At 39.2% G+C, this 11,722-nt stretch overlaps 2 protein-coding genes and 2 non-coding genes across 8 annotated transcripts in view; 3 read left to right on the forward strand and 1 right to left on the reverse strand.

Moving 5' to 3' along the window:
- Window positions 1-9,126, reverse strand: part of LOC117401765 (GRIP1-associated protein 1-like) — a 33,373-nt gene extending 24,247 nt beyond the window's left edge. For 3 of the 5 annotated variants that reach the window (XR_009320251.1, XR_009320252.1, XM_059017081.1), the window contains exon 1: window positions 2,032-2,122. Coding sequence is in view for 1 of the 5 variants with exons in the window: in XM_059017081.1 (XP_058873064.1) it covers window positions 2,032-2,073 (42 nt within the window). In the remaining 4 variants the exon portion in view is untranslated. Of the gene's footprint in view, window positions 1-2,031; window positions 2,124-9,013 lie in introns of those variants that run through there. The other 2 variants (XR_009320253.1, XM_059017082.1) reach the window with 2 other exon arrangements.
- On the forward strand, window positions 2,693-2,764 carry trnah-gug (transfer RNA histidin (anticodon GUG)). The gene has a single exon. It is a non-coding gene; the product is annotated as a tRNA-His (tRNA).
- Window positions 3,257-3,328, forward strand: trnae-uuc (transfer RNA glutamic acid (anticodon UUC)). Its single transcript has one exon. It is a non-coding gene; the product is annotated as a tRNA-Glu (tRNA).
- A 263-nt stretch (window positions 9,127-9,389) lies between the features above and the next one.
- LOC117401613 (tyrosine-protein phosphatase non-receptor type 18-like) overlaps window positions 9,390-11,722 on the forward strand; it is a 25,292-nt gene continuing 22,959 nt past the window's right edge. Inside the window, exon 1 of the mRNA XM_034002377.3 lies at window positions 9,390-9,756. Within this exon, the coding sequence (XP_033858268.3) occupies window positions 9,664-9,756 (93 nt within the window). The 5' untranslated portion in view covers window positions 9,390-9,663. The remainder of the gene's footprint in view (window positions 9,757-11,722) is intronic.

Here is an 11,722-nt window from a genome sequence, read left to right on the forward strand (position 1 = left end):
TCGATTGAACACACGCTGCATAGAGCTGCTGGATACAGGAAACAATTCTACCAAAGATCGCTCTGTCCAGTACAAGAAGGGGACGTTGTTTTACACCATGGTATAATGCAATGTACAGACTGACAGCTTCAATGAACACACTGACAATACAGAGGTACAACCTAAAAGGATGTGTTAAACATGGCGGGTGCTTATGCCTGTATTCTGAAACTTTGATTGCTTTCGGGTTTGCAAGCACCGTGTTCGTTTGACAAGTCAGAAAGGGTCTATCGCTGAACGTTGATGCTTTCTTTACATGATGTACCGTAAGAAGTACGGTACAGGAGGTCCCCGGTTCAAATCCCACCTCAACCACTAACTCACTGTGTGACCCTGAGCGAGTCACTTCACCTCCTTGTGCTCCGTCTTTCGGGTGAGACGTAGTTGTAAGTGACTCTGCAGCTGATGCATAGTTCACACACCCTAGACTCTGTAAGTCGCCTTGGATAAAGGCGTCTGCTAAATAAACAAATAATAATAATAATAATAATAAGTAGTGTTTGCTTTCTGGTACAAGAAACACACTCCAATCACATAAGTGAAATCTCATGCAGTCACAATAAAACATTACCGCAGCTTTACTGATAAGACAAGCGCTCGATCTTTTTTTATTTAGCAGATGCCTTTATCCAAGGCGACTTACAGAGACTAGGGTGTGTGAACTATGCATCAGCTGCAGAGTCACTTACAACTACGTCTCACCCGAAAGACGGAGCACAAGGAGGTGAAGTGACTCGCTCAGGGTCACACAATGAGTCAGTGGCTGAGGTGGGATTTGAACCGGGGACCTCCTGGTTACAAGCCCTTTTCTTTAACCACTGGACCACACAGCCTCCTATTGATATATGATACAACTTGAAGTAAAACTGGTGAGAATGGGAAGCCAAAACACACACACACACACAGACACACACACACACACACACAGACACACACACACACACACACACACACAGACACACAGACACACACACACACACACACAGACACACACACACACACACACACACACAGACACACACACACACACAGACACACACACAGACACACACACACACAGACACACACACAGACACACACACAGACACACAGACACACACACAGACACACACACACACACAGACACACACACACACACAGACACACACAGACACACACACACACACACACACAGACACACAGACACACACACACACACACAGACACACACACAGACACACACACAGACACACACACACAGACACACACACACACACACACACACACACACACACACAGACACACAAAATTGCGTACATTGAACTGAAATCAGAGAACTGCTAGTGTTTACAAAAAAATCCGTGTGTGACAGTGACATTACAAAATATGAAACCAGACACATTTTATTAATATTGACCATATTCCAAACATGATACTTAACAGGGACCAACACTTAAATCCTAACTGAATGCTCTACACAGAATGGTGAATATGCATCATAAATAATGCGACGTACCTTTTTAGTATAATTTAGCGCCGTAAATATTTCAGAATACCTTTATTATTTAAAGCACAGGAATATATATTGTAATGTTATTAACGTTAACTTTTTGTTGTGCAATAATACATAGGGTAACGGTAGAACCCGATAATGTCTCTTTAAAAAAAAAAAAAGGAGATATAAATAAACTATTTTAATTAGAATTGTTTCTACTTTTTTTTCGGATGAATTAAAACACTTGGTGGTGGTGTTTTTTTTTTTTTCACCTCCACAATAGACGCCTTCCCTAAAACCGCAGTCCCGCTTTCTGTCCTCCTCTCCCGAGGAGTACCATCACTCGACCCCGAGGCTACATCCGCGGCCTCGGCTGACAGCTCTGTCTTACACCCGTGATGGACAAGCACCACACTCGGATCTTGTCGGGCGATGGACCCTACACTTTTGCTAACCCCCCACCGACTCAAATCGGGCCATGCATTGGCTCGGTTCGGTCCAGGTTACAGTTTGTTTACCTGCATCCGATGAAACTCCTCCTTTGATAACGGTTGCGCCATCTTTACTCCGAGAACAGCCGGTCCATACCAACTCTCTTCCCCCAGGGGGGGGAACCGCGGGGGCAAGCATATGAAAAAGGTATTGTTCTACTTGCGACACCCATCCACTACATCCAAACTTAATAAAATAATATTTGTAAAATACGAATAATTCCCACATGTGAGCCTTTTAATGAAGGTGGACCGTTTAAAATGATTAAAATAAATTAGGGTTGCCGATCCATGTAGTACAATCCCATGTAAACGCCGAATCCGCACTACCGTACCTGGCCAGCAGGGGGAGTTATTATACATGTGTCGTATGTACTGTACATAAAATTCTTTATGAATTCAGACTATACAATAAATGCAATATATATATATATATATATATATATATATATATATATATATATATATATCCATCATTGCTTCTGTTATTTGCCTAGCATTTTCACACGAGTGCTTATTTATTCTGAGGTTTTGAATTTGAAATTTCCAATATTTGGTGTATATTGAAATACGTCAGTTAAAATACATCCAGGAAATCGAGTTGGATGAAACAATTATCACGCATGTCTGTCTATCTCAGGAATGTGACGCACAGCTTCGGGGTATTTCATCAGCTCCCCAGTAGCTCGCCGTGATCGTATAGTGGTTAGTACTTTGCGTTGTGGCCGCAACAACCCCGGTTCGAATCCGGGTCACGGCAGGAGAAATCCTCGCACGGCAAAGGGGGTTTATTTTTTTTAATTTATTTTCCCCCTTAAAAATATATATATATATATATATATATATATATATATATATATATATATATATATACATACAAACATAAACACACACAAGTAATACATCTTTCCTGCGAGACAACGCATTGACCGTTACAAAAAATATACCAGTAAATTTTACTGTTTATTATTTATTGTTATTTCTCATTTTCAGTTAAGAAAAAAAAAACAAAAAAAACACCTTATAATTGAAAACTGGCCAGTTACATCTATATATATTTAAAAATATATCATTTATGTAAATGTTGTATATGGTATGTGACATTTAAATACAATTGCATGATTAAAAACAGAAGCTACTCCCCCAGTTTATCACTGAACTCGTTTTTAGTGCATATTGTTTAGCCTTCGTATGGCTTCTATACACGCCCCGCTCCCCTAATCCTAGGGCACGGACATTGTTAAAACTAGCTTCCCATATGGTCTAGCGGTTAGGATTCCTGGTTTTCACCCAGGCGGCCCGGGTTCGACTCCCGGTATGGGAATGACAATTTTTTATTTATTTATTTTTTTAAAATAAAGTATTTACTAATTCTATAAATCCGATGATGATTTCTCGTATAGTAGTTCCAGCTTTGCAACACGATGCCGAACCCAGATCACGGCAGGAGAAATCCACGCACGGCAGTGTGGGGTAACTCCAAAGACATACCGTACTCAGCGAAATGAAACACAATTCTAGCAATTGCAAACACGAGAACGAGGTGCAAAAAAAATAAAAAATAAAAAATAAGCGTGCAATTTTAAATTTCGAAACGCTGTGTGGTAAAGGGTTGATATGGTGCGCTTTCCAAATGTTCAAGCAAGGGCTACCCGCGTTGTTGTAAAACGCTTGTTTCAAATTACACGGGAACCGCAGAATCCGCTGCTGAACTGGTATAGCAGAGCTGTGTCATAAGAACATAAGAACATAAGAAAGTTTCCAAACGAGAGGAGGCGCCATTCAGCCCATCTTGCTCGTTTGGTTGTTGGTAGCTTATTGATCCCAGAATCTCATCAAGCAGCTTCTTGAAGGATCCCAGGGTGTCAGCTTCAACAACATTACTGGGGAGTTGGTTCCAGACCCTGACAATTCTCTGTGTAAAAAAGTGCCTCCTATTTTCTGTTCTGAACGCCCCTTTATCTAATCTCCATTTGTGACCCCTGGTCCTTGTTTCTTTTCTCAGGTCAAAAAAGCCCCCTGGGTCGAATGAATATAATGTATTATGCATTTCTCTATTTATATTATGGATTTTCTTGTCATAACTGCATCTTGTAAAGCGCTTTGTGATGGTGGTCCGCTATGAAAGGCGCTATATAAAATAAAGATTGATTGATCGAGTGATTGACACAGGGGTCCCACGGGACCAGGGTTGGGTAATACTTATTAAAAAAAAACAAAAAAAAAACTACGCGTTAATTATTTATGATTGCACCACAGAGAGTTTCGTCGCAGGGCAAGATTTGCATAGCACCTGCTTTGCTTGCCAAATAAATAAGCCATGCATGCTATTTAAAATAATGAAACACGAATCCTGGCACGGTAAGAACGCATAAATTATCTGGAAGTACTAAGAACGTTCCATATGCAAATGCAACAGTCAAATATTCGGCGGTTTCATAAATAGGAGAAGCATGCATAATTCATATTGCTATATGCATTTTTTTTTAATATGGAGCAAACAAAGTTGGGACTATTTTACACGTTAAACTTAAAATCCAGCCCTCCTTTTCCTATTTACTGTTTGGTAGACGAATTGGGAACTGAAATCTAATGGATCATTTGCATATTTTATGTATAATTATTATTATTATTTTTTAAATTTGATTTACACGTTTGGTCGGTCAAAATACCAAACTCTGCCTCGTTTAGGGGCTGTCAGCCGGTTTTAGTAACATTGCACAACAGCAACAACGAATATAAAATAGATAAATAAATTAGATAAATATTTTTTTTAAAAAACGTGAGTAATATAAGTAGATAACTACAAAAAAAAAACACATAACTGGAAAAAAAAACAACATTGTTTAGCGGCGCTTCCGGGATAAGAATCCGTTACTGACGACCTCGTCAGCCAATCGTGTGGCAAGAGGCGTGGCGCTCTCCCATTCTAACAATCTGATTGGTTGATACCGGAACGCTAGTGGGCGGGGTGGGGTGGTATTTAACTCCAGACATCGCAAATCAGAAAGAAGAATTTCCACGCTGGGCGGGATCAATGCAGGGGAATGAACCAATCAAATGATAGGAGTGTTTTAATACCGATATTTATAGAGAAGAATGTAGTCACATGGGGGGGGGGGGGGGGGGGGGGGGAATTACTTTGTCAGAATTAACCGCATGCTGTAACTGTCATTATAATATATATTAGTTTATATTACACTGAGTCCCAGCCACGGTTAAGTTAAATTGTTCACTTAAATATAACAGCTTCAAAAACATGCCATTAACTAAGTTAGAATGACATGGACCAGCCATATAATATACATACACACATTTGTGCTCAAAATAGGCAGCCTTTTGACGCCATGGAAATTACACCCACTTATTTCTATTTGAATCTAGTCTATTTATCCACGTGGCATTTATTCTTCCGTAAATGCATAAATAAATAAGCCAGCCTCGTGAAAAAAAAAATAATGTGGAAGAGAATAACACACTCACTGTAGTTCAATATTCCTCTAAAAAAATAACAGCGAGGTTAAACATTGTACTGGAAGTAATGGAAATAAACAAACGTCTTTTAACCCATTGGGGTCTGGAACCATCTCCCCAGTAATGTTGTATACAATAACATACCGAAGTCTAAAAATATATACATTTCTTGCGGTTTATTCCTTCCCAGAAGCATGTATCCCCTGGCACAATACCTAAAAAAAAAACACGAGATCGGCCCACAGGCACGGCCCGTTGTCGTTTTGCACGTATCTGAGATGAATAACACCCCAAATACGCCGACATGACTCCTTTGTGATGCATTTGTTTTCATTTAAAACGCCTTTGACGTGTTCTTTGGTACGCGAGTTATTTAATAATTGATGGGCTTCAGCGCGCTTACAGGAAAATAATTTCATCTAGGGTTTCTGTGACGTCATAAACTACGAGCACAAAGGTGGAGTTTATAAACTGTCACATAATGGGGAATTGTTTTTCTGTAACTTACTCAAGAGGTCCGTCTATTTTTTTTAATATATTGATATTAAAGAAGACGAGGTTCTGCAGCACAGTTGTTGTTTTGGGTTTTTTTTTTTTTAAAAAGTCGTGTTTCGGTGCTGTACAGACGTTCTGTGTCGTTATCCGTTTCTCCAGTTTGTCTGAGATACGAATGTGACAGATCTACATCATTTTTTTCTTTCTCATTTTGATGCACATTTCTGTACTGTGGGTGTTGTCGAGTGATTGAAACCGAAACATTTTGTGTATGAATTGAAAGTGACGGTCTCGAGGAGTCGAATGGTCAAAGTTAAAGTATATTTTCCTTTAGAGGAATTATCACTTTTTGACGTCACTGCTGTGGTATTATCACTTTTTTTAGAATGGCGCAGGATGCAAATATAGCCTTCATCCGTGTGTATACACACACACACACACACACACACACACACACACACACACACACACACACACACACACACACACACACACACACACACACACACACTAGCCAGCTATGAGACACAGGCCATGGTTAAAATCATACAAATAATTATTATTATTTAAGCTCTTCAAATGCATTTGATCCCTCGTTGTGTGCGTACATTAAAAGTCCCGCTGATATCTATAGCCTGTGCTCTTCAAAATCTTTTACTGTCTTTGCAGACTACAGCGATGGACATAGACAGACAGACAGACAGACAGACAGAGGCAGGCAGACAGAGGCAGGCAGGCAGGCAGGCAGACAGACAGACAAGAACGGTTTGAAAAATTCTGAGCCTAATATAGAAGGAAACATCAGAGACCACTGTTGTTATAACCAGGTTCAGTATTACTCAAACAGACCAATCACAATATTCTAGATAACTTCCTTATTTACGCTGTTTCATTCTAAGTCTGTATTGTTTCATATCCCCTAAGAAATAAGCCAGCGAGGTTCTCAGATGCATGCAAATTAACACAGTACCTGCGTTTTAACCCCAGGAAACACATACACATACTTTGAATGTTGATACATGTATTTACAATAATAAAACAGGACAGACAGGAGACAGGATATCAGAGTGCTCTCTGTATCCCAGAAAACCAATCTTACACTGTTGTGGTAAACATGACAATGAGATAGCTAGACTATTTATATAGCAGTAACGTAGACACACATATACAACCTCATTTCTCAATGAAGGTTCATAGCTATGATTTCCTCAGCCAGTGGTTCCCTGGTCCTGGGGACCCCCCTCTGTCTGCTGGTTTTTCATTCCAAATGAGCTCTCAATTACTGAACCAGACCCTTAATTGAAATGCTAATTTGCTTAATTAGACCTTTGTAATTGTTTGTAAAAGATACTTATAAAAATGGTATAGCTCACTTGAAATCTGCAGCTGTTTAAGAGCTGAGAAACAATTGCACAGGTATAATTACGAACAAATGCATGGAATGTCGTATATGTTGTTGAAGATGACACCCTGGGATCCTTCAAGATGCTGCTTGATGAGATTCTGGGATCAATAAGCTACTAACAACCAAACGAGCAAGATGGGCCGAATGGGGCCTCCTCTCGTTTGTAAACTTTCTTATGTTCTTATAAAAAATAAAAGCATACACATTATAAAACACATTTCCAGTTCTGAACAAAGCATACTCTTAATTTACCACCTGCTGTTGAAATGTGGAGGTTCAGGGGACTCTTTCTCAGGTACCCCCGTTAATAACTGTATGACTGATTCACGCTACAAGGCTCCACTGTAATTCAGTACTGTAAGAAATAATGAGTACTTCACAGTTTACTTTCAGTAAAATGAAAAAAAAAGCTGTAGCCGTTTTCACTACCTCTTTGTTGAATCAAGTTCTTACGGAGAAATGATCATAAGTATTATTTTGTGTTCCATGTAAAAGCCTGTCTCTACAAGAGAACATCTACAAAGACGCATTCTCGATCCTGTATCACCAGCATATCAATATTATTATTATTATTTATTTCTTAGCAGACGCCCTTATCCAGGGCGACTTACAATTGTTAGCAGATATCACATTATTTTTACATACAATTCCCCATTTATACAGTTGGGTTTTTACTGGAGCAATCTAGATAAAGTACCTTGCTCAAGAGTACAGCAGCAGTGTCCCCCCACCTGGGACTGAACCCACGACCCTCCGGTCAAGAGTCCAGAGCCCCAACCACTACTCCACACTGCTGCCCTAATTGTCGTGTTACCACAACAGTGTCAGAGAGCACTCGGACTCCTGCCTATCCTGTTTTATTATTGTAAATTCGTGTATCCTCATTCAAAGCATGTTTGTGTGCTCCCAGGGGTTAAAACACAGAATTAAATGCTTCTGTAAGATTCGTTTTCTTATTAAAAAGAAGTCGTCAGTCTCCTTCAGGTCATTTTAATCGATGAAGTTTTATGCAGTAACAAAGCAGTATGGATTTTTTTTTGCTCTGAATTGAATTTGACCTTATTTGCTGCTGATTTATTTGGTTTTAGTCTATTTTATAACTGCTCTTTCATCTGTCACACGATACTTTTGTAATATGATTATGCTGTTCTGTAACGTGACATTCTGTAGTGCGATATTTTGTAAGGTGATATTTTGTAATGTGATTTTGTAATAATTGTAAGCTGTTAACGTTTGTTAATAATAATAATAATAATAATAATAATAATACTATACAGTACATGACGCAATCACAGCAATACTGTAAATTACAGGTCTCGGCAGATTTAATATTTTTATCTCTGATCGCCACACTATATAAAGGAGACTGATCTTAAATGTATTGGTATGTTTATCGACCTCACTTAAAACAAAAATACTAGAATTACACAGTTCAAAAATAATAATGTATACTGCGTGCTCTGACAGCGGGGTGAAAGAACTCTCACCCGAATGACAGGCTTGCGTGTACCATTGCAAATGTGTGCTGTGTTGGTAGATTACTGCCATTAAGATGTGCAAAACCTGATTTCTTTTAAAATGTATTCCGTTTTTAAGTTACACGTGTAAATTATTCATTTGCATATCTGCACTTACCTGTAAATGAACTTCACCGTAAAAACATAGCAATGGGTAAGCATTGAAAAGCCCACAGAGGTATGGCAAAGCCTATTTAAAAACATGGGAAACAACTGTAAAATATGTTAAATCCTGCATAGCTGATAGGGATATTTTATAAAAGAAGCATTAGTCGACAAAAATCAAGGGGCTGCTCCAAAAAAAACAAAAAAAAACCCGAAACTAAACAAAAATCCTTCAAAATAAGGTACACACGAAGCAAAGGCTTCTGTATGCTGCAGCGGTAACCAATGGTTGAAGGGCAGGCAAGTTCAGAGCCAATCAGGGCGCTTTGGGGGCGTGCCTGTATGTAAACTATGTCTCACACAAGGTCCATAGCACAGTCCAGCTGTGAATCACCTGTTACTTGACGCTGGGTGTGTGTGCAAACTTTTAAATTAAGGGTTTAAAAAAAAAAAATACTTCCTCGTCTCGTTTTTTGACAGGGAACAACAGCCACAACAAAAAAAAAAGGAAACATAATTGATTTACTTCTTCCTCCTATGTAAAATAAAACGTGACAAGAATTTGATACGCGATACAGAACTGGAGTAGCACGCTCAGACGGGGACTGTAAAGTTATTATTTTTTGGAGGTGACTGTCTTTTTACATTGGAAGCTTGTAGGTAATGGAGGAACATTTGAAGTCATTTCTGGAGCGGGTGAAATCCTTACAAGCTTCCAACGGTGACAAAGACAATGGCATTGCAACAGAATTTAAGGTGAGTATTTATTGTATTATTTCAAATGGACCGGTTATTGTTATTATACTGATATGGATCTTATATAAATGTTTACCACAGTAATATAAAAGTGTAAATAAGTATATTTAAAGCATAAAGCATAGTGAAGCATTGTAAAGCACAGAGAGGTCTGGTAAAGCATAGGGAAGCATTGTGAAGCACAGAGAGGTCTGGTAAAGCATAGGGAAGCATTGTAAAGCACAGAGAGGTCTGGTAAAGCATAGGGAAGCATTGTAAAGCACAGAGAGGTCTGGTAAAGCATAGGGAAGTATTGTAAAGCACAGAGAGGTCTGGTAAAGCATAGGGAAGCATTGTAAAGCACAGAGAGGTCTGGTAAAGCATAGGGAAGCATTGTAAAGCACAGAGAGGTCTGGTAAAGCACAGGGAAGCATTGTAAAGCACAGAGAGGTCTGGTAAAGCATAGGGAAGCATTGTAAAGCACAGAGAGGTCTGGTAAAGCATAGGGAAGCATTGTAAAGCACAGCGAGGTCTGGTAAAGCATAGGGAAGCATTGTAAAGCACAGAGAGGTCTGGTAAAGCATAGTGAAGCATTGCAAAGCACAGAGAGGTCTGGTAAAGCATATTAAAAAAACATGGAAAACTAATCCTTATAAAAGTTTCTCCATAGTAAAAAAAAACACAGCAACGTGTAAAATAACGCATTGTGAAAGAATGGTAAAGCACAGGGTAACGTTTTCACAAAACCATTAAAAGACCATGTACAAAATACAATGACTACATTTTGCAAACTGTGAAATTGCAGAAGCATGCCATTTATAAAGAATAATTGCATTTTGATTTAGAATGATGGGGATACAAATGACCACAATCCTGTAACATCTTACACTGTAGACGCTATATAACGTTGTATTTATACACTGCGCTGAGTTTAACACAATTTCACATGGTTGCGGTTCGGCTGCCCTACACTTTGCTCTGGTCTTTCAGTGCGATTCTACGAAACTACAGTAAGCCTTCATGAAGACGAAACCCAGCATTGAGTTGTGCATGAGTCAGGTGGAATAGTTTACAGTTGAAACACACAGCATGCGAGGAGCACAGTTCTGCAGAAGTTTTGCAGAAGTACAGTCATATAATTCAGTGCTGTACGAAAAAAGTTTGCTCGCTGAAAAAAAAAAAAAAAATTTAGAATCACCTGCCATAACACTGTCAACGGGTTGCTGGGTTGCCGTGAGCAACCAAACCCGCACGAATGCCACGTTACCACAATGAAACCAACCCGAAACACTAACCTGCATTTTACAATCCACTCTGGGAAATATACAGGGTAATATACTGTTATCTCAACAGTACTTTGCACAATACAGATTAGGCGTTTCATTTTTTTTTTATCATGCTGATAGATCTAATTTTAAATTTACAGCCGTAGCAATTGGGGTCTGAGTGGTGCTGTTCACAGTTTTACATCTTCACCGAGATCCAGGCAAACGTATTTGAAAAAGTTAAATTAGGAAACAAATATTCATTGTCCGCATGCAAATTTCAAGAACCGAGCATGGTTTTAATTTATTGTCAGAACTGCTGACCACCGTTAGGCTCAAAGCAACCACAGATATTAGCTGTTCGAATCTGAACTTCCAGTGGATGAAAAAATGCATTTTGCATGAAGCCAGGGCGTTCACGTTTTCAGGTTTTGATCACTTTCACCAGGATTAAATACGTTTTCTTTGCATATGCTTTGTATTGAACACAGCTGCCAGCAGCCATAGGCGATATACGACACCTGCCCGCTTTATAATGAACACAGTCCCACTTCTGGAAAAAAATAAAGCAGCAATTAGCATTTTCTAGCTTTGCATATTATTTGATCTGCTGTGAGGTTTTAGGGTTGGCCTAATCAGGTTTTTCTTTGCATCAGCGTGTTTCCTGTACGCAAAGGAAGGGACAGCGTAGCGTGCACGGGGGAAGGCAACAGCAGGGCTGG

This window comes from Acipenser ruthenus, chromosome 55 (assembly GCF_902713425.1).
Source record: "Acipenser ruthenus chromosome 55, fAciRut3.2 maternal haplotype, whole genome shotgun sequence".
NCBI classification, from domain to species: domain Eukaryota; kingdom Metazoa; phylum Chordata; class Actinopteri; order Acipenseriformes; family Acipenseridae; genus Acipenser; species Acipenser ruthenus.